The sequence below is a fragment of the Uranotaenia lowii genome, chromosome 1 (assembly GCF_029784155.1).
Source record: "Uranotaenia lowii strain MFRU-FL chromosome 1, ASM2978415v1, whole genome shotgun sequence".
NCBI classification, from domain to species: Eukaryota; Metazoa; Arthropoda; class Insecta; order Diptera; family Culicidae; genus Uranotaenia; species Uranotaenia lowii.
In genome coordinates this window covers 112,298,245-112,320,888 of record NC_073691.1, presented here as the reverse complement: position 1 = coordinate 112,320,888, position 22,644 = coordinate 112,298,245, and the positions used below count along the sequence as shown (strand labels likewise).

The following is a 22,644-nucleotide window of genomic DNA, read 5'->3' as shown; positions in this document are numbered from 1 at the left end:
GAGAAGGATCAATATACTATCAGCTAAGGTAGTGAGTTTCATGGTTTTGCATGGAAACAATAACAAAACGGGATTTAGTTTTTGATAATTTGCAGAAGAAGTGGCCGACGATTTGCTAGCATTTAAGAGTGAGGATATCAGAAAGCGGATCGTGGATTGATTGACGATGGTACAGTGGATAATGACAAACAATTTAATGAAGCAGAAAGCAGGAGGAACACGATCCTTCGTGAGGCCGAAAATGTTCCGGTGAGCAACGATGAAAACGATTATAATGGCCCTATGGCCCTTATTCTGCGCCGCGCGTGACGTGATGATTCTCACCTCACCTCGGAGTCACCGTGAGATTTGTCACCTTATTCCCAAAGTCGATGCGGGTAAAGTGACAGTGGTTCATTCTAGGTGAGTGACCCAATGAACACGTCTGTCAAATCGGAAAAATTTTCTTGGTTTGTTTTGATTTCGACCACGATTCTAAATTTCGGAACAAAATTAAAGAAAAGTTAGTTGAAATTTCGGTGCGATAATAGTCGCGATCGATTGGTCCTCGTTAAGCAAACATTGTGAGGTTTGTGACAAAGCTGATGTAACATAATTTTCGGGAATCGACAACTGCTACCCCGACATACCAGAACACCGGAAGCCAGATCCTGATGGTACCAGTTGAAAAATTATTGGACGTAGGTACCATCGATATTTGTGTGTTCGCTGTTGATCAAAAATCGAAGGTTCCAGATTGATATGAAGCCAACGGCAATTCGGCTAAATACGGAAAGGATGGATGTCCGATTCGAGCCAGTCAAAGGGTGTTTATGTTTGGCGCTCTATAAGAGGAATTCCGCTGACGGCTTAGATGGATTATTTCAATTCTTCGATGGCAGAGGAACGAAAATAACCAAACATGTCCGCAAGGCAAGGTCAAGAAAAAAAACCAGAGGTAAAAATAATCCGAAAATTTTTAAAGTTTTCGGCCTAATTTTCTATTGTGCTTTCTAAGACAAATAAAATTTTCGATGGAAATGTTTGAAACATTTAAAAAATGCTAGAAAAGTTGTTTTATTATTCCCAAAACTATCATACTTTAATGTGGTAACCTATCAAAAGCCTGATTATTCCGCTTTACACAAATTTTTAATTAAATTTCTAACTCGTCACCACCTGAAAAGGTACCGACAATTGTCACCTAAAATCGTCACCCGAATGTGACGATTCTCACCCACGGTGACTACGAGAATATAGGGTAAGAACTCACAAATTCATCCGAAGTGACGTTCCTCACTTAAACCGACTGCTGGAATAGAGTGACTTGGGTGACTCTACTATCGTCACGTCACTCGAGGCGCAGAATAAGGGCAAATGTCGGAGACTCCCGCGTTTATCTAATTGTTGTAACCGACGGTGAAAAGGGTGCTATCCTTTACAGTGCCCAAGGGTATTACTTGACAGGAACAGCGCTTACGACGAAACCAAGATTTACCAGCTGTAAGTATGTGTAGTATATTGCATTTACCCATACTTGTCAATTCAATGATATTGGCAACTTTGCATCCAACGATGTACAATATGGGACTAGACTGGCAGACAGTTTGACAGACGGGCACGCGGTGGAGAATCCGCCTTGAGAACGGCATTCATTGTACGGACTCGGACGACACGACACAACAACCTGGCGACGAGGATTTTTAATCCAAAATTTGAAGCTTTCTGAAGAAAAAAATGGTAAGTTACCCAGTTAAAGTGCAAATATGGTGAATGAAGATAAAAAGAAAGGAGGAAAAAGTTTTGATTCGGGAAAAAAAAGTGATAATGTGATTTTATATCTCGAACGGAAAAAAATGAAAAACGAGAAGGAAAAGGGGCTCTGCATTGGGGCCCGATGTTTGGAGGCTAATGGCGGAAACTGATAGTTTCCCTGAATGAGGCAGAAATCATAAGGATTTCTCCAGAAAGTAATGGCGGAAACTGTTTTCTTGGAGTAGGCAGAAATCTGAAGGATTTCTCCTGGAAGCAAATGTGGCGAAAGTCGTACGGACTTTCCCGGGTAGATGGCGGAAATCTTTGGGATTTCTCCGGAACAGATCGGGAAGCTAGAACGGATTGGGACGATCGAAATAATTGGACACTGGAAAAAAAAAATGATTAAAATTATCTTTCTAATCTTGTTTCAGATGCAAGATTCTCGACCAGTTCCAGCATTTCGATGCGACCAAATCGAGGCTGGGAAGCTCGCAAAGGAGTGGAAGACGTGGAAGGAGGGGCTCGAATGTTATTTCGCTGCCTATGACGTCACCGACCAGTTTCAGAAGAGAGCAAAACTCCTGCACCTGGGTGGTCCGGCCCTGCAAGTCGTGTTCAAGAATCTGAAGGATTACAATCATGTGCCGCTGGTAACATTGGAGCCTAGATGGTATGATTGTGCTATCGAGAAGCTTGATGAGTTTTTCGAACCTCGACACCAGAGTACATCGGAAAGACGGAAACTTCGACTGATGAAACAAAAGGTAGGAGAACGCTTCGCTGATTTTGTGATAAGGCTGAAACAACAGGTTTCCCAGTGCGGATTCGAAAAGTATGGTACTGAAGTTAGTTCCATTTTGAGCGATATTTATCTGACTGACGCAGTAGTTGAAGGGTGTACTTCGAATGAGGTGCGCAGAAGAGTCCTCCTTAAAGATTTATCCTTTTCGGAGATTGAAGCTTTAGGGACCACTCAGGAAGTTGTAGATCAGCAGATAGAAGAGATAGCAGTAAGCCAGCAACCCGAAAAAGTATTTAAAATTGAGCATCAGGGTAATTCCAAGGGCAAACCTGTCACAGGTATGGCCAAACCAGCTGAGAAGACTTGTTATAACTGCGGGAGGTTGGGACACTTCGCTGCCTCACCTAGATGTCTTGCACGTGGGAAGCAATGCCGTAATTGTAAGATTTACGGGCATTACGAAAGCATGTGCCGAAGACCGAAGCGATCTGGTGCCAGAATAGAAGGAAAATTAGTCCAGACGGTTCGGGACTCCTCGAACTCAACCGAAATACCGAAAGAAGATCCAGGAAGCGCCAAGGTGTACTATGCTTTTTATTCGGGTAACGAGTCTAACGTTATTGCGTGTGTGATTGGAGGAGTGTCTGTGGAAATGCTGGTCGACTCTGGTGCCGATGCCAATCTTATCAGTGGAGAGATGTGGCAGAAGATGAAAAGCGAGCAGATAGAGGTGTTTACATCAAAGAAAGGCAGTTCCCGGATCTTACGTGCCTACGGAAGTATGACGCCTCTCGTTATTCTCGGATCATTCGTTGCAAATATTTCAGTTGGAGATCAACGCATTAGGGCAGAGTTTTTCGTTGTCGAAGGAGGGCAACGGTGTCTACTGGGGGATAAGACTGCTAAGGAATTAGGTGTGCTGAAGGTTGGGCTCCACATAAACAGCATCGAAGGTAGTCCTTTCTCGAAGATGAAGGGTGTAAACGCAAAGATACGGATGCTACCAGAAGTGGTTCCAGTTTACCAACCTATGCGACGCATTCCCGTACCACTGGAAGAAGCAGTGGACCGGAAACTCGATGAGTTACTTAAACGTGACATCATTGAAGTAAAATCAGGACCTACGACCTGGGTTTCACCACTGGTTGTGGTTGGAAAATCAAACGGGGAACCGCGACTATGCCTCGATTTGCGGAGAGTGAATGAAGCAGTGTTGAGGGAACACCATCCAATGCCATCAGTGGATGACTACTTGGCAAAGCTAGGACGTGGCAGATTGTGGAGTAAACTTGATATAAAGGAGGCGTTCTTACAAATTGAGTTAGAAGAAGAGTCCAGAGACGTGACAACCTTCATGACACGACGAGGACTATATCGTTTCAAACGATTGCCATTTGGATTGGTCACTGCTCCGGAGCTATTTCAGAAAGCGATGGACGAGACTCTGCGTGGCTGCGATGGGGTATTCTGGTACCTTGATGACGTGCTCGTTGAAGGAAAAGACCTAAAGGAGCACGATGAACGCCTGGATCAGGTAATTGGTTAATTTCTTATTGATGAAATAAATGAAGAATTATTTTTGAAATAAAGTTATGATTTCTGTTCAGAGAAAACTTGTTTGATGTTAAGTGAGCTACTCTTTTAAGTATGTATTATTGTTGTTTGCTTTGCAGGTTCTTACTCGATTGAAAAATCGAGGTATTGAACTCAACTGGGAGAAATGTCAATTGCGTGTTACAGAGTTAGACTTCTTGGGGCACAAGATAACTGAAAATGGAATAATGCCGGCGAAGAGTAAAGTTCAAGCTATTCAATCTTTTAGGGAACCTCAATGCGAGACAGAATTGCGTAGCTTTTTAGGCCTTGCAAATTATCTTACAAAGTTCGTACCAATGCTAGCTACTGTAGCAGAACCGTTACGGAGGTTACTACATAAAGATAAGAAATTTGAATGGACTGCAGAGCAAGTACAGGCATTCAACGCTATCAAAGATGCTATGGGCCGAATTGAGAATCTGGGATTTTATCGAGTTGAAGATAAGACAGCAATAATTACTGACGCCAGCCCACATGGTTTAGGGGCTATTTTGATCCAGATTGATGATGTTGGTAATCACCGTGTGATCAGTTTTGCCTCTAAATCTCTGACTGACACAGAGCGGCGCTATTGCCAAACGGAGAAGGAGGCTCTAGCCATTGTGTGGGGTGTGGAGCGCTTCCAATATTATCTCCTGGGGAAAACATTTGATATCTACACGGACTGTAAAGCTCTCAGTTTCCTGTTTACCCACCGTTCGAAACCATGTGCGCGTATAGAAAGATGGGTATTGCGCCTTCAGGCCTTTGACTACAAAGTAGTATTCACGTCGGGAAAAAAGAATGTGGCAGATATCTTGTCGCGTTTGTCAGTTCAAGAGGCGATTCCGTTTGACCAGTCGGAAGAGATACTAGTTCGCGAGATTGTCACACAAGCAGCTAATACTTCTGCTTTAGTATGGCAAGATATTGTAGAAGCCAGCAAGGCAGACTCAGAGATTCAGGAAGTTCTGGAACTGTTAGAAAAAGGAGAGGATCAAAATCTACCGATTAATTATCGTGTGATTGCTAATGAGCTCTGTGAAATTCAAGGCGTCCTTGTAAGGGGCGATCGCATAATTATTCCACTTTCTCTTCGGGATAAAGTACTCTTGACTGCCCACGCAGGTCATCCAGGAATCACAATGATGAAGAATCATCTCCGATCTCATGTTTGGTGGCCAAAGATGGACGCACAGGTAGAGAAGTTCGTAAAAAAGTGCAAGGGATGTACATTGGTAGGGGCACCAGAACCTCCGGAACCACTACAACGAAGTAAATTACCTAGTTCTCCGTGGCATACGATAGCACTGGATTTTTTCGGTCCTTTACCGGAAGGGCAATATCTTATGGTTGTAATAGACTATTATAGTCGTTTTATGGAGATTTGCGAAATGGATAAAATAGCTGCGCGTGACGTTATTCGAGAGCTTTCTATTATGTTCAGCCGATACGGAATTCCCGTTGCACTTAAAGCTGATAATGCTCCTCAGCTCAGTAGTGAATGTATTGAGCTGAGAGAATTTTGTGAAGCTAACGGTGTCAGACTTATGAATACAATTCCATATTGGCCACAATCAAATGGCGAGGTTGAGCGCCAAAATCGCTCTATCCTTAAACGTCTCCGAATCGCTCAAGAGCTTGGGAAGGATTGGCGCCAAGAGCTGTACCTATATCTGCTGACCTATCATTCATCAAAACACCCAACTACAGGAAAATCTCCAGGTGAGATTATGTTCGGTCGTCGTATCAAAAGTAAATTGCCGACGATTTTGTCTTTTGAAGAAGATCCGGAAGTTAGGGATAGAGATGCAGTGGTTAAGGAGAAGGGGAAACAGTATGCTGATCGAAGACGTGGAGCAAAGGACAGTGAGTTGACAACAGGTGATCATGTACTGGCTAAAAGAATGCGGAAATCCAACAAGCTTGATTCGGATTTCAGTAGCGAAGAATTTGTTATTCGCGAAAAGAGCGGAACGGATACCATTATCCAGTCAGCTGACACTGGTAAGCTGTACAGACGGAGCTCAGCTCACCTGAAGAAAATTGCAAGTCAATGTGAATCATCTGAAGAAAACGGAAAAGTTCAAGGTGACATTGATTCGTCAGCAACAGTTGTCGTTCCGCCCACCGAACCTTTTGAAGACCTTGGACCGATTCAACCATCAGCTGGTGTTGACAAACGTATTAGACAACCACCAGCAAAACACGCCGACTATGTGCCACACTAGAACACACCTCCTTGATGGTATTGTCACATTTTATAAAATAAATAACTATCATAACAAATACTTGTTTTTATTTATTCTAAGGGGGGGTTGTAGTATATTGCATTTACCCATACTTGTCAATTCAATGATATTGGCAACTTTGCATCCAACGATGTACAATATGGGACTAGACTGGCAGACAGTTTGACAGACGGGCACGCGGTGGAGAATCCGCCTTGAGAACGGCATTCATTGTACGGACTCGGACGACACGACACAACAGTATGTAAATTTCTGGTTATTTATTTTCTTTAACAAATCATGATTTCAGACCTCCAATTTTTTCGGAGCACCTAGCCAAATGTGTGGCCAAAAACTTCAGCAAAACGGAAACGACATCGACGACATGGTGCAGCAGTCTCTTAAATAGGAAGACAAGAAGAAGTGCCCATTTATAGTCGAGCTTGTGCCCAGAGATATGGTGCGGAACGAGTTGAAGGAAGCCTATGTCGAGGTGTTCGTCTTGTCGGATGTGCTCTCGATTGCCGAGGAAAAGCGCTTCATGGTTCTGGATCCGATTTCGCAGCACTCATCGGAAATGAAATCGATGGTGCTAAAAAGGCGCTGGCCATTGTCGTGTTCCCAGACGAATGAAAAGGCAAGTAGACTAAACTAAAGTATATGTTTATTCGAGAAAGTGTGACAACTGAATGACAGATCTTTTACACAAGGGGTGGTATTTATACCAGCAAGTACCCCTAGCGTGATGATAGCATGCTGCGACATTCTAGTAGCTTCTGATTGGTCGTGTAGTCGTGGCCTACCACATCTCCCTTTTTTTAAGAAAGATCGTACGAGCTCAATCGCTTGGGCGGACAGCGATTTCGGGTTGGTCTTGTCCGTGGTGGTGGAACTTCAGGTGACTGCAGAGGTGAGCCATACTCGGAACAATCCAAATCGTCTTCATTCCGCAAGGAGTCTGTTTGGTCAGCTCCGGAGACTGGAACAACGAAATCATCCAACAACACCGACAATGGAAGATTTGGTGTTGGAACCGCTGCTGCTGTTTCGATGAACCAGGCCTTCAGTTGATTGGTGTGGGATCGGATGAGTCGACCGTTGTCCAGGAGAACGGTGTACATCACGTTACCTTTGGGTTCGATGATCAGACCCGGAATCCACTTGGCGGAATTCCCTTGATGAACCTTGGCCAGAACCGGATTTCCAGCGACGAATTTCCTTTGCACAGCGCCGTGACGTTTATTGAACTGAGCGTTTTGAGCATCGTTGATTCGTGTTGGGCTTGGTAGCGTTGGCTTCAGAAGGTCCAATTGGGTGGAGATTTGCCTACCGAGGAAAAGATGAGCAGGGGTCTTGCCGTCAGGAGCGCTTCGAGCTGGCGTGGAACGGTACACTGACAAAAATGTTTGTAAGTGCTGTGTTGTAGCCATGCTTTCCCCATTTGCGAGCTTCTTGAGTCCTCGTTTCAAGCTGTCCACAAACCTTTCCGCTTGGCCGTTCGATTGCGGATGGTATGGAGCGGTCGTCAGATGTTGGATTCCGTATTCTTTGCAGAATTGTTGGAACTGTGCGCTGATGAACTGGGAACCGTTGTCGGAGACCAATGTGTGGGGATATCCGTATCTTGCAAAGGTTTCTTGCAAGAAGTCCAAAGTTGCAGTCGTAGTAGTTGAACGCGTTCGGAAAACCTCGGGCCACTTGGAGTAGGCATCAACTATGACCAGATAGTAGAAACCATCGATGGGGCCGGCATAGTCGATGTGAATTCGCTCCATCGGTTTTGAAGGAAGGGGCCAGGATTCGAGAGTTGTTTTCCGGGGATCTCTCACTGCTTGGGCACAGGAACTACATCGGCGCACAAAGTCCTCGACGTCATCATCGATGTTCGGCCAATAGACGAAACTTCTTGCTATTGACTTCATGCGCTCCATTCCAGGGTGTCCTCGGTGTAGCTGGCGAAGTATTCGTTTTCGGTACAAGGCTGGAACGACGACACGGTCACCAAACATGATGCAGTCTTGAAAAACTTGTAGGCTGTCACGTCTGGAGAAAAACTGTCGTACTGTTGGATCGGCGATTGTTTTCGCAGATTCGGGCCACCCGTTCTGGATATAGTTGAATACTTCTTGAAGTGTTGGATCCTCTGCTGATTGTTTGGAGATCATGTCCGATGTAACCGGCAGGTTGGAGATGGACCCTTCGAAAATAGTTTTCACGTCTGTCTCCATCTGTATCGCTGCGATGACATATTCTTCGTCCGATTTCTTGTGGGAATCCATCAGACGAGAGAGAAGATCGGCGTGTCCAAAGCTTGCGGTTGGAACGAACTGGATTTCGAAGTTGTAGAGCAACAAAGTCAACGCCCAGCGTTGGAGTCGATTTGCTGTGTACACCGGAATCCCTTTCTTGCTGCCAAAAACCTTCAGGAGGGGCTTGTGGTCGGTTTGAAGAGTGAACTTGCGACCATAAACCATTTTGTGGAAGCGCGTGACAGCAAAGATGAGTGCCAAAGCTTCCTTCTCGATTTGGCCATAGTTAACCTCAGCAGGTGTCAACGATCTTGAAGCGTGAGCGATGGGTTTGATGGAACCGTTGGGGAATCGATGCATTATAACGGCACCCAAGCCGTGTTTAGATGCATCACCAGCTACGATGATTTCCTTCCGAGGGTCGAAGTGTGTCAGAAGGAGGTCAGACTGCAGAATGGATTTGAAGCGGTCGAACGAGCTTTGGCATTCTGGAGTCCATTCCCAGCGGGCGTCCTTCTTCAGTAACCGGTCGAGCGGCGCACGGAGCTCTTTGATTTGGCCTACAAACCGTCCATAATAGTTTATAGCGCCAAGATAGGATCGAAGCTGTGACACATTCGTGGGGGCCGGCATCTCAGAGATCGCACGAGTCTTGGCTGGATCTGGGCGGAGACCTTCCTTGTCGATGATGTGACCAAGAAATTTAATCTGAGGAAGAGAAAAATGGCATTTTTCGATGCGTAGATGAAACCCGTAATCACGAATCCTTCCAAGGGTCGCGTCCAGATTGCGATCGTGTTCCTCTTGAGTTCGTCCGGATACCAGAATATCGTCGAGATAGGTTTTCACACCTGGGATGCCAGCTACCATGCAGTCGATTATGCGTTGGAAGGCTCCAGGTGCCGATTTTATACCTGGAGCAAGACGGTTGTACTGGAACAGGCCTCGGTGGGTGTTAACCGTCAACAGTTTGCGTGATTCTTCCTCCACTTCGACCTGGAGGTATGCGTCCGACAGATCGATTTGGGAGAAAATGCGTGCCCCAGCCAGGGCAGTAAAGATGTCGTCGGGATGAGGCAGAGGATGCCGGTCGGATTCTAGAGCTGCGTTGAGTCCAGTTGAGTAATCGCCGCAAATTCGAACAGAGACGTTGTCCGATTTGCGAACCACGACGATGGGGGCAGCCCAATTGGAGAACTGCACTGGAGAAATGATGCCGCGTTCTTGTAGCCTTTGGAGTTCAGCATCCACCTTCGGGAGAGCGGCATAGGCTACCGGGCGCTTGGGGCAGTATACTGGTCGGGAATCCGGCTTGAGGTAGAGTGTAACCTGTGCTTTGGTGCACAGCCCAAGGGAACTCTGGAACACTTCGGGGAACTTAACCTTCAGTCGTTGTGCCACGTCTTCGGATTTCTGGATGGAGTTCACCAACGAGTCGAAGGGGACCGACCAAAGGTTGAACAACTCGATGAGGTCGATACCCAGTACGTCGAGATCGGAGTGGTTGGCAACGTAGATGCACCCTTGTTTGGAGACGTTCCGGATGGTTACTTCGGTGATAAACTCTCCTTTCAAGTCGAGCTTGTCACCGGAAGCGCTGACAGCAACGATGTTCGTAGGGTTGATTTTTGGTTTCCCGATGCAAGCCCAGGTTTCCGTCGAAATTATGGTGATGTCAGCCGCACAGTCGAGTTGGAGCTTCACATTGACACCGTTCAAATTTACCTCAGCAAATTTGCGCTTTTTGGAGATGTCAACATGTTTCACCAAACTGATGCTCTTCATCTTTTTCGTCTTCTTCCCGGGAGGTTTGGAATGGAGGGACACAGGGTTGATTGAGGGATCCTTCTTCTCAGCCTGGGGAGCTGCGTTGTTCTGCAGGAGAACTGCCATCTGCTGCTGCTGGTTGGCCAGGATATCGTTGAGCCGGAGGAGAGCGTTTTTAATATCCATGTCCATGATCGGGATCCTTCGAGGTTCTCGTCGCCAATTTGTCGTGTTCCCAGACGAATGAAAAGGCAAGTAGACTAAACTAAAGTATATGTTTATTCGAGAAAGTGTGACAACTGAATGACAGATCTTTTACACAAGGGGTGGTATTTATACCAGCAAGTACCCCTAGCGTGATGATAGCATGCTGCGACATTCTAGTAGCTTCTGATTGGTCGTGTAGTCGTGGCCTACCACAGCCATTGCCACTAATATCCTGTTGACCAGAGCTGAACGGTTGAAAACAGCCCATTTGGAGCACTTCCGAGTTAACATTCAGCTGCTAAATATGGAGGACTGAACTGGAGGTGAATGAAAATAATTAAAAAGTTTTTAAAATTAATGGTTTTAATTATGTTTTTATTTTAGATTACGAAACATTTCCAAAACAATCATCGTATGTCATTGTAGGTTAGAACTTAAAGTTCGGTCATATCATAAAAACTAACGAAAGATTACCATTCATTTTCAGTACTCTACGTATTTTGGCACCAATCAATTCCTGCCGCAATTGGTAACGTGCATCGTAACTGCTCACTTCTTCCCGTCCGCAAAATGTTATCCACGGCATCCGTCGATTCGTGTCCCGTGGGAAACGATGAATGACAATATCTGTATTGTTCACTTGTTAATGTATCACTAGTTAATTATATTCAGAATGGATCGTATGCTTATTTGTGCTAAAACATTATTATCATGATAAAAATGTTGATCAAAACAGTATGTACCTACTGGCGATTTTAAAATTTTACTCTTTTTTCTTCGGAAAGCTTGGATCATAAGCTTTGACAAAACACAATCCCACACCTGTATTACGGTTGAACGTTTTTGGTTAACTATAAACTGATTTAAACTTTTCGATTTTTTTATTTTTGCAGAAATAATGTTTCAGGGAATTCTTACGTAAACCTCATTTATATTCTATTTTTTTGCTTCAGCATAGATAACTTGATAAATACTTTGCAGAAATGACCGGTTCTTGGTTACAATCTAGGCCGACAGTAAATGCTTGTTGCAATGATCCATAAAATATTTAGAACCACCTAATTTGATAAGGATGAAGACATCGAACCTCAGGCGGCTGCCGTTTTCTTTTTACCTCCTTTTCTTGTTTTTTGACGATCGCAACAGCTACTTCCAATTCGGTAGGCACTGATTTGACAAGGAAAATTCTGTCATGAAACGTTTCTGACATGTATTCTTTGAAAGGTTCTGGTACCTTTTAAAATATCATAGGTTCAAAAAATTAAAAAAAAAAAACAAAAGACCAACTCGCTGAATGCAACGGAACCGGCAAACCAAACCTCCAGATCAAGTATTTTAGATGCAGCAGTGCACCGGAAACGATGTTAATTTATTGTCATGGGGAGAAGTAAGCAAAAATTGTTCCATCTTTTCAAACTCATGCACTCAGAAGATGCCTTTAGTGTCTCGCCTACGAAATCAAACTTCTTGTCGGAAGCAAGTGAACAATACGGCGTTTTTGATCGAAAGAGAGGCCGCTATCGGTTGCTTAGAAGTTGCTAATGAACATTTCTTTTCAGCGCTTCCTTCTTCATCCTTTTTCCATAACCTTGTAAAGTTCCACTCTTCGGTGCTGGAGGAGCACCCAGTACCGTACCCAATACTTCTCCAGTCGCAACTTCCTCACTCGGCTTTCTTCACTTCAAACATTCCCGGGAGCATCAACCTCGAATCAGCCGTACGGTAGCTCAGATCAGCGATGATTGTTTTGGAAATGCTTCGTAATCTAAAATAAAAAACATTTTTCAAAACATTAATTTTACAAACTGTTTAATTTCTCACTCACCTCCAGTTCAGTCCTTCAGATCTAGCAGCTGAATGTTAACTCGAAAGTGCTCAGAGTGGGCTGTTTTCAACCGTTCAGCTGTGGTCAACATTTCACTTCCGATGGGTGCTGCGGAATCGAATCCAGTCAAGATTGTACCTTCTCCTGTTACTTGCTGTTCAAGCTTGCTTTTTGGTTCGTGGTGCAAATTATTTTAAGACAGAACGGGAGAACGGGAAAATAATCCTTCAAAGCTTCCTAGGAAATCTTTAATGGTAGTGACGTCACAGATCATATCACTACTAAAACAATTCTTTAATTATACTGTCTGCTTTCAAGTTTTTTTTTTTTGCGATTTCTTAAATAGTCAAACGACAATACGATGAAGTGTAAAAAAACGTTTAGCAAACGATTATTCAAACTGTGAAATACATTGGATAAATCGTGAATTCCAAATTCACAGTATTTTTAATAAGTCGTTAGGTTATGTAATTGTTAAAAACTGTTAAAGCACTTGTATGGAAGAACTGTTTCACAAGCAGTTCGGTTAAAGTTGAAAAACCGAACGTGGAAAACATATTGAGCTCATCGAACTGTAGTCGTTATAGTTATTTTGAAGAGCCTTCATATCTAAACCATTATGTAGTTACGTTCAAAAACAATTTTACCTTACGTTTGTAAACCTAATTCTAAACTCACTGCCCTCAAATTCCTAAACCTAACCTAAACTAGTCGAGCTCCGGCCTCTTTCAACCACGTCTTGAGCAAACGACTGTTAAACCGAGAGTGAGTCCAACATACTCAAGAGTGGTAGTAGACTACGCGACAACTTTACACGCAGACTACAAGCTCGACTAGCCAGGGCTGTATTAAAGACAAGGAGGTTCGGGGTAGAACTAGCGCAGTCTCCTCAAGGCCTCATGAAGACTCATTCTAGTTTACCCATTCTAGCTTACATTCGGCCATCCTGCATATCACCGTCCCGGTGATGTATGCTTCACACCATTTATTCACGACAACTCAACACGTTCCGTTGTCAAACAACAATCAGTAACTCTCAAAGCACCGTTACTACAACATCACAATCCTTAATGAAATTTTATTTCTTATATCATTTCAATGTCATCATCAGTAACTCTCAAAGAACCATCACTGATCATACTACATTAAATTTATCTAATACATGAATCCCTTCGACTCATCATATAACTTGACACCAGGAACGATTCATGTAAATGAAAGATCAACATGTGTAGTTGGATATTACTTTTAATATATAAGTTCAAATAAAATCCAAGTTAACATTAGAATATCTCTTTTTCTCTGTAATTATTTATTTATCATTGCTCTCATCATCAATCTCTTCTACCTCGGGAAATTCGTCTTCTGGTGGTTGTCCCCAAAGTTTAATCTTGTCCGCTGCGTAAACCGACTCAAATGGTTTTTGAGTGACTTGTGTAGCTGGTGTGTCCTTAATGACATATCTGTCTGCTCCGAGTACCTTATCAATTACATAGGGGCCACGGTAACGCGGCATTAATTTTCGGGATCCTCCATCAGCTGCTGGCTCATGTCTCAAAAGTACTAAATCACCTTCTTTGTACGATAGCGGAGGCTTATGCGTCGAGTTATATCGTTCAGCCTGCCTTTCGGCGTTTCGGGTCATTTGTTCCAAAGCTCGTTTTCGAATAGTCGGTAGTAAATCTTTTTCTTCTTCTTGATCAGCTTCATCACGAAGCGCGTTCATCAGTTTATTACAGAGTGCATTTCTTGGGCGATATCCAAATAACAAAACCTGTGGACTTTCGCCAGTCGTATGATTCTTCATGGAATTCATAGCCCATTGGATAGCAGGCAAATTCAAATCCCAGTCGCGTTCATCCTTTTCCATCGAAAAGCACTTCAAAGCACTGGAAACATATTGGAAGCACCTTTCGATCTGTCCATTTCCACGGGGTGTTTTAGCTGCTACAGGAGAATGCTTAATATCAGATTCCTGACAAAACTCTGCGAAAGTTTTTGACATAAAGGCAGCACCTCTGTCCGTCACCAGTATCTTAGGTACTCCGAAGTACTGCGAGATTTCTTTCAAAACCGAAATGACTCCCGACGTGCTGCAAGTTTTAGTGGGTCGCAAAATAATAAATCTCGTGAAAGCATCAATTATGCCCAGAACTTGCGTGTTCTGCCTTTTACTTTTAGGATACGGGCCACAGTAATCCGCGTGAATAACCCAGAAAGAAATTGGGTGCTTCACATGAGGATGTAGTTGGATCCGGGTTTCATCAAGACCACGCTTACTTGCCGCGCATTCAATGCAACATTTTACGTATTGCTTAATAAAGGCGTTCATATTTTCAAACCAGAAATCCTGATGAACCAATTCTGCAGTTTTCTCAATCCCTGGGTGACCCATGTCGTCGTGCACACTTAATCTTTTCTCCTGTGGTCGGAACGATTTCGTCCTGTATTTTCAACAGCTGAAATTACAGGACGATTTCAGGACAGAGAAACACTACAGGAAAACAACTGTCAAATGCACCCGTAGGTTCGTAACATGTTTCTCCTGTGATTTTCAGGGAGTTCCAAAGTATCCCTGTAGGCTCGGAATGGCTTCCGTCCCATATTTACATGGAATTCTGATATTTTTTTAACCCCAAAAATAACAAAAAAAATTATTATTTAAATTTATTAACAAACAATAATATAAAATATTCTTAATTCATAATTGACACATTTTATTGCAGTTTGCTGGTGTTAAGTTCCTTTTTGTTGGGTTCACCTGAAAACAAAGAACAGTCAAATCTCAGTTTTCATTCAATTATAAATTGATTTAAAATACTAACCTGCTCCTGTACCATAACATGCTGCTGATTCTAGCGATATTTTTAATTTTCCAAAAAAAATTAATTTATTTTCCAAAGTGTGTGTATAACTTCACTACATTCATTTTTTTTTTCTGCCGCTGGGGCGCGACTGGGGCTGGTGTTGATGGAAGGTGCCGCTGCGGGAGTGTCTGCCGTTTAAATCAACTGGTGATCGGAATTTAGACCACATATGCTGACCTTGTCGTCGGTTTCACGATAAGCATGTTTCTTTTGAATACCGGAACCTTCCGGTTTGGAGGAATTCCTCAAATTTTGAGGTCACACAGTGCCGGGTACACGGAATGAATGAAAATTACCAGCACTTGAAATTTTCCCAACTGACTGTCGAAAATTATCATTGTTGTATAACTCAGCACACGATAGAAAAGGACAGAAAGATTCAACACAACAAAAAACGCGCGATGACAGATGGGTCTTACGTGATACAGGCGGTTGCTGTCCCGATTTCTGGACGATTGTTCGATTTCCTGTGCATTCGTTGGAATTTCACCCCGTAATTAAGGAATCGTGAAGTGTCACGAGATTCGGGAGGGTTTTCATTCGAAATTAACCAACTTCCCTGTGATTCAAAGAGTCATTATCCCGAGCGCAATAAATGCAATCTTAGTGTGTGTAAAGATTTCACAACATGGAAACGTACTTTAGTTGGCACTACAAACTTAAGGCCATTCGGTGTTATTCGGAATATTCTACCATTTACCTCTTTATAATTTTTCAGAATATCTTTCTCACCCTTCAATGAGCCTTCTAATATTTTTTTCACCTTGCAGATCTTACCGTCCTGTAACTGTAGCGCAGCTACCCAATCGAAACTATCTACATTGATTGACATAACTCGTTCATTGGCACTACCGGCGCACGTTATATTGCGGCTAAGGCTATCTACATGGTTCATTTGGCGACCTGATCGAAATTTCAAATCAAACGAGTATTCTTGGATTGTTAACCACCAACGAGCTATGCGAGGGTTAAGTTCCTTTTTGGCTCGGGTCATAGCCAACGATTGACAATCTGTATAAACAGTAAAATGTTTATTGAGCAAATAATAACGGAATTTCTTGAGGCTCTCTACCACTGCTAGAGCTTCTAATTCGTAACTGTGGTATCGGGATTCCTGGTCCGAAGTAGCTCGGCTGAAGTACATGACCGGTTGACCTACGGAGTTCTCAGCTATCTGTATTAGAATACCTGTGGAAAATCTCAAGCTTTAAACATGTTAAATTAAAAAGAAATCATCCATAACTACCTGCCAGGCCAAAACTGCTTGCATCACAATGCACTTCATGCTCGGAAGCTGGATTATATAATGCAAGTACTGGTCTTCTAGTCATTGCCAATTTGAGACTTTCGAAGGCTTCCTGTTCCGCATCACCCCATACAAAAGGAACCTTTCCCGTTAGTCTCGTAAGTGGTGCTGCAATTTTTCCGTAATTTTGTACGAAGCGCCGAAAATATCCAGTAAGACCCAAAAATTGTCTTACACCTCTGGCATCCTCGGGGACGGGAAACTTTTCAACTGCCTCAGTTTTAGTCTCGCCTGGTGATACACATCCTTTCGTGATGATATGTCCAAGATATTCCAGGGAAGTTTTGAAAAACTCGCATTTACTCAACTTTAGGGTCATTCCGGATTTTTGGACTTCTATAAGAAACCGTTCTAGCAGGAGTAAATTTTCCTCTTCGGTCTTGGTGGCAATTAAGACATCATCGAAGTAGAACGAAACTCCATCACCCTTAAGTGGTTGGATTATTTTGCTCATTGCTCTACAGAATACGCTTACAGAATTCGAAAGACCAAATGGAACCCGCTTAAATTGGTACTGCCCATCCGGCGTAACAAAAGCGGTGTATTTCCGGGAAGCCTCGTCCACACCAATTTGCAGGTATCCGTTCATCATATCAAGGAGAGTGAACACTTGTTTGCCACTGAGGTTATTAATCTCTTCCTCTACCAAGTTAGAGGGAAAATACTCTTTTTGGATTATAGCATTTAGTCTGCGATAATCAACACACATACGATATCCGCCAGTTTTTTTGGGAATAATAACCACAGGGCTGGCGAATTCAGAAGATGATTCTTCTATGATGTCATTTTCTAAAAGGCTCTTAATCTCATCTTGCAAATATTTACGCTGGCCATATGCCACCCTGTAAGGCACATTACGCACAATCTTATCCTCTTTTAGGGAAATGTGCATGGTTTCTAATTCAGTGTATCCTATTTCGCTAAGCTTTACGGCAAAACATTTCCGGTAATGATTGACCAAAGTTTTTAATTTTTCCTTAACTTCTTTTGGTGTTGATAAATCAATATTTAGATCTTGAATAGTCAAGGCTGCTCGATCGGAAGAACTATTTGTTGTCTCAACGTTCATAACATCAACGACTTTTTCCTGTTGAATAGTTATCGCATCAGGGGTTTTTACTAAAATTACTCCCTCTTTGCGGAAAAAATCATCTCCAATCAACACGTCATATTGCATGACATTATTCGGAACAACAAGCACCTTAAGTTCATTGGCATATTCATCTAAAACTATCCGGGCTATTGTGGCTCCAACCGGCACACATGTTCCACCTCCAAACCCTCTCAACAATGAAACATCTTTCTCAATATCTAACATCCTTACGTGCTACCTGCTCCTTGAGGAGAGTTCTCTCACTACCTAAGTCGACAAAAGCAGTAAACTTTTCATTTTTAATAAAGGCAATTTTGGAGTAAACCACGTTATTTACTGGGTGGCGTGGTTGACTACCACCGGCGAACGAAAATCCTTCCGTTGAGGACATTTACGCGCAAGATGATCTTCGGCTTGACAAATAAAGCACTGTCGTTTACGAGTAGATTCGGGCGTCTTACCTGGCGTTGTTGACATCAAGCGTTTCGGTAACGGAGAATGGTAACCAGAGGTGGTAGGCGTTTGAGAGGGAGAAGGAAAAGAAGAACGTCTGTTGTCGTTAGACTTCCGGGCATCGGTAGATTTTCGACCAATTGATCGATTGCTACTGTCGAAACTCCGTTTCTCAATATCTTTTGTTGCACGTTCAACTCGAATCAACGCATTTAAAAATTGAGGAAGTGTTACTGCTGGATCCTGTGCCAAAACAGCTCTAGTGGACGCGTACGGCAGGCCTTTGATCAAGTAGTGCTTGATTAAATCATCGGAGATTTTTATCTTCCGACCCAACGCAACAGTCTCGTGAAAATAAGACTCCACAGATTGTTCCGGTTTCCGCTTCAAGTTGATTAACTGCTTATGAATTCCCGCAGTATCGATTACAGTGGGAAAATTTTCCAAAAGTCTTTCCTTGAAAAGCTGCCAGTTCCGAAGTTCCAACTTGCACCCATCGAACCAGAACTTTGCCGGACCTTTAAGTCTCATGCAGGCGTACAAGAGAGTTCTTCGTTGATCCCAACCGAAAATTTCAGCCATGGAATCAATCTCATTGAGCCATTCTTCTGCTGATTGACCGCGGTTGGTATCGGGATCAAATTCCGAAATTACTGCTTCCACTTCATTAGAGCGCATCACTAGACCCTCGTCGTTATCACCGCGAGTGGAGATTGGTCGGGCTAGTCGATCATAATTCACTCGTCGCATTTTCCACCTTCTGTTCTGGATTAGCACTATTAACGAAAAACACATTAAACGGACTGTTTTCATCACTCCCGGCGAAGATTTTTTTTTTTCAACTTACCTTATTGGAAAAGGTTATGTCGGAAGACGCAAATAATGTTTGATAGATTTGTAGAAAACTGGAGAAAATCAGACCGTTAGATAGGCAAATATCAATAACATATGGTATGAAATCAATAACTTACTGTTTTCCAGCAGTGCAAAGCAGTTTCCAGTAGTTTTATCCACAAAATTAGTTTTTTTCAATCCTTGTTGAAATCGAACGTTCGGATTCCGGCTAAAAACTTCAACAATGGCGTTTTTGCTATGTGTGAGCGAGAAGCAATTTTTTCACTTGTACACATACAGCATACATGTAACATAATACTCGAACTCTCTATACGCTACGCATACTAAACACTTTCATGGGCGCCCATTTCATTCTCTCTCTCATGCATTCAACACAACAACAAATGTACACACTAAATTGAGATTAGTGAGTAATAGTTTTATTTTAAAAACATAAGAAAACTCAAAAGCACTTATGATGAGGAAAATCACTTCGGAAAACCATTAAAATAAGTATTATAAGATTTATAATACGTCGTTATAATAACAACACAGTGAATCAAATGATAATTTCTTATTGAATCGTTCTTTTTAACTAATGAAATTTAATTCAGGTAATATAAAATTTTAGACATTAAAGCACTCACTGGGTGCAATACCCAGTGATCGTGTCTTTTCGATTGTCACCCCTTGAAATCAACCCCAAATGTATTGGTGAATTAAATCTTTTCATATTGTATACTCACGTGCAACGGATTTATTCTCTCGGATAGCGTTCCTTCGTTGCAATACGAAGAGTGATATTGCATCATGGAGAATTATAATTAATACCTTTTTTTAAATCCGCGATTGTCACAAATCATGGGCACCAGATAATCACCCACAACGACCTGGACGTAGTGTATCCCACTTCTGAAATGTAAACCTAATTCTAAACTCACTGCCCTCAAATTCCTAAACCTAACCTAAACTAGTCGAGCTCCGGCCTCTTTCAACCACGTCTTGAGCAAACGACTGTTAAACCGAGAGTGAGTCCAACATACTCAAGAGTGGTAGTAGACTACGCGACAACTTTACACGCAGACTACAAGCTCGACTAGCCAGGGCTGTATTAAAGACAAGGAGGTTCGGGGTAGAACTAGCGCAGTCTCCTCAAGGCCTCATGAAGACTCATTCTAGTTTACCCATTCTAGCTTACACGTTTTCCAACTTTATGCAGACCATTGTAGGTACCATTTGTGAAAAAAGCACGCACACAAACGCTAATGTTTTAGCAATGTAAATTGGGAATATTTCGGATGAGAATGCAAAACATTTTAATTTTAATTATTTTACTAAATAACTAAGTTCATGTTACTAAAAAAAAACTTGTTCCATGCAGCTGGGCCTTTTCATTTTGCATCACCCTGTCGAACAGCACCTCCTGTAGATAGTTTCAGTGCCAGCATCATTCATGTCCGTGTGTGGTCCGTAAAGATTCTGCATCGATGAAATCGCCATAATAATGGGCCATTTATTTCCACCTTTCATCAAGTGACCAAAAAGTCGATCCTTGTACGTAGCTGAAGACGATCTCTCTCCCACGGAGCAAAACTATGAGAAGTTCCGGTAACACAACCTGAAACATGTGAAACGGGATCGTTAGTTTTGAATTCTTCTGAATTTTATATTTACATACCTGTTGAACAATAATTCCATTTGGATTTTGCCTTCCAGCAAATAAGAATGCCCTGGCGTACAAATTGTATCTGCTAAACCTGCGGGATAGCTGAAATCGGAAGGATTTTCAGCTGCGAAACAAAATTTTGCCGGCGCATCAAAACAAACACCGTTAGTTTCAGTGGTGCCAGGTTCAGTGTTTTAACAATGTTTGTGGAGATATTGAGATGCGATATTTCATACGCAATATTTCCAACTCCCGGACGTGCCGTACCAGCAGCGACGTTCGACGAACGACAATCGGCAGCTGCGATAAGGACTGCCCGCATAAACCAGGATTGTAACTAAACGTTTTCTAAAACAATCACAAAACGATTAGATCAAGCGTACAAAGAACTTTTAGCAAACTCTTATAGGAATTGTAAAATACATTGCATGAATCGTGAATTCCGATTTGATTGTATTTCAAATATGTTGTTAGGTTATGTAACTGTTAAAAACTGTTAAAAGTTTTATATGGGAGAACTGTCACACAAACAGTTGAGATAACGTTCAAAAACCGCTCATGGAAATCGTATTCTGGCCATCAAACTGTTTTGGTTACAGTTATTTTTAAAGTTTTCTTGTAACTGAAAATTAACAGTAATCGTTGTTTAACGATCCGATATGACGTTCTTCCAACGTTATGCGAACCGTAATCTGAATCGTACTGGAAAAGGGCACGCACAAATAAAAGAATGTTTTTTGTAGAAAATGATAAACAAAGATTTTTATATTTAATATTCATTTTATTCACTTTTATGATACACTTTTTATCACTTAGTAAATAAACTAAATTACCTACAACTCAATTAATCCATCAGTCAACACCGGGTGTGTGATTTGACAGTGCTCGAATGCAAAAAAGGGATCCTCCTGGGGCCGGTGAGTACCAGTTCAGAACCAGTCTCTTTAGACATAACGCTTATTAGCTCCTCCACTAGGTGCAGTTCTCATTTCCGACACACCATTCGTGTTCACCCAATAATTGGCGTAGCTGCTGGATCCAGGAAGCAGGATGGCTACCCCAAGCAGGACATTCCTTCTCCAGCAAATGTGTTGCTGAAATACAACAAAAACCGTTCTTATATGTGTTAATATTAATGTTTGTTAATGAAATTTACCTGTTGGACCATTACTGGTATCCGTTTTCCTGTAAGTCCTGAAATTGCAGCTCCACCCGCATACTAAAAAACTGTATCTCAAATACTCAAAATGATATATCTACGGTCTTAAGAGGCTCAACAGTCACAGTCAGTGATGACATTTCTATCGGTATTTTGAAACCCAAAAAAATCTTTTATCGGTATGAAAATCGGTATTTGAAGTGGATTTTCAAAAATGCAAAAATGCATTTTCAACTTCCTAACGTATTTTTCTTTAAACAGAAGCTTGCAATAAACTGCAAGTCTAATAACTTTTATGAATGTTCATTTTTAGTTCAAAACTAGCTGACTTAATGCGTTTTAGCATTTATTATTGCATTTTCTCCGTAACTTGGTTCTAGGTAACACTAGTTTACACAAAATGACGGTTTTGAATTTTTAACAGAACTTCATTTTTGTTTTGACTTGTATACCCGCATACTAAAAAACTATATCTCAAACAGTTTATTCGATACATCTACGATTTCAGAAATAGTGATTGTCCATGTAAACGCAGATGTTCTGTTGAACTTTACTTCGACAACGATAGGAACTAAACATGAACGTTCATGTTAAAAGGTGATGGTATCTGGAAAGGTGATAGATTGGTATGAACGATTTCCTGCAATTTCCCTTTAATCGTAGAAATGATCTTGAACCTTTACCCACACGGTAATTTTGAAATATTCAGAGACTGATTTGATTCGATTCAGGAGTCGCACCATGTATGAAGACGAAAACAACTGAGTGGAAAACCTTCAAAATTCTGAGTTGTTTTCATCTAGCGAGTTCGAAATCCTGGGACTTAGCAAAGACGCACACTTTTTCGAGAAAAATAGATAAAAACAACTCAGAGAGATCCAAAACACAAAATGATTGTTTGGGTGCGACGCTCGGAGCGTAGTTGACGAAAAA

General features: G+C 42.2%; 2 protein-coding genes and 2 long non-coding RNA genes across 4 annotated transcripts; 2 read left to right on the top strand and 2 right to left on the bottom strand.

The window, feature by feature from the left end:
* The first annotated feature begins 901 nt into the window (after window positions 1-901).
* Window positions 902-6,285, top strand: LOC129737812 (uncharacterized protein K02A2.6-like). The gene is made up of 3 exons (XM_055728975.1): window positions 902-937; window positions 2,169-4,013; window positions 4,153-6,285. Exons 1-3 carry the CDS (start codon window positions 902-904, stop codon window positions 6,283-6,285), a joined length of 4,014 nt encoding a protein of 1,337 aa, XP_055584950.1.
* A 738-nt stretch (window positions 6,286-7,023) lies between these two features.
* On the bottom strand, window positions 7,024-10,534 carry LOC129739051 (uncharacterized protein K02A2.6-like). The gene has a single exon (XM_055730426.1). The coding sequence runs from the start codon at window positions 10,491-10,493 to the stop codon at window positions 7,104-7,106; it is 3,390 nt and encodes a 1,129-aa protein (XP_055586401.1). The 5' UTR covers window positions 10,494-10,534; the 3' UTR covers window positions 7,024-7,103.
* A 190-nt stretch (window positions 10,535-10,724) lies between these two features.
* LOC129739052 (uncharacterized) lies at window positions 10,725-12,560 on the top strand. Its single transcript, XR_008735735.1, has 3 exons — window positions 10,725-10,831; window positions 10,893-10,930; window positions 10,996-12,560. It is a non-coding gene; the product is annotated as an uncharacterized LOC129739052 (long non-coding RNA).
* A 7,640-nt stretch (window positions 12,561-20,200) lies between these two features.
* On the bottom strand, window positions 20,201-21,009 carry LOC129740139 (uncharacterized). Its single transcript, XR_008736123.1, has 2 exons — window positions 20,565-21,009; window positions 20,201-20,504 (listed from the first exon to the last, which is right to left on the bottom strand). It is a non-coding gene; the product is annotated as an uncharacterized LOC129740139 (long non-coding RNA).
* Window positions 21,010-22,644: the final 1,635 nt, after the last annotated feature.

Bases quoted from the DNA above. Each gene is read 5' to 3' on its own strand.
- LOC129737812 (XM_055728975.1), top strand. From the start codon at position 902: ATGTCCGCAAGGCAAGGTCAAGAAAAAAAACCAGAG. The intron at 938-2,168 runs GTAAAAATAATC...ATCTTGTTTCAG, and splicing joins GTCAAGAAAAAAAACCAGAG to ATGCAAGATTCTCGACCAGT. The intron at 4,014-4,152 runs GTAATTGGTTAA...TTTGCTTTGCAG, and splicing joins ACGATGAACGCCTGGATCAG to GTTCTTACTCGATTGAAAAA.
- LOC129739051 (XM_055730426.1), bottom strand. From the start codon at position 10,493: ATGGACATGGATATTAAAAACGCTCTCCTCCGGCTCAACGATATCCTG.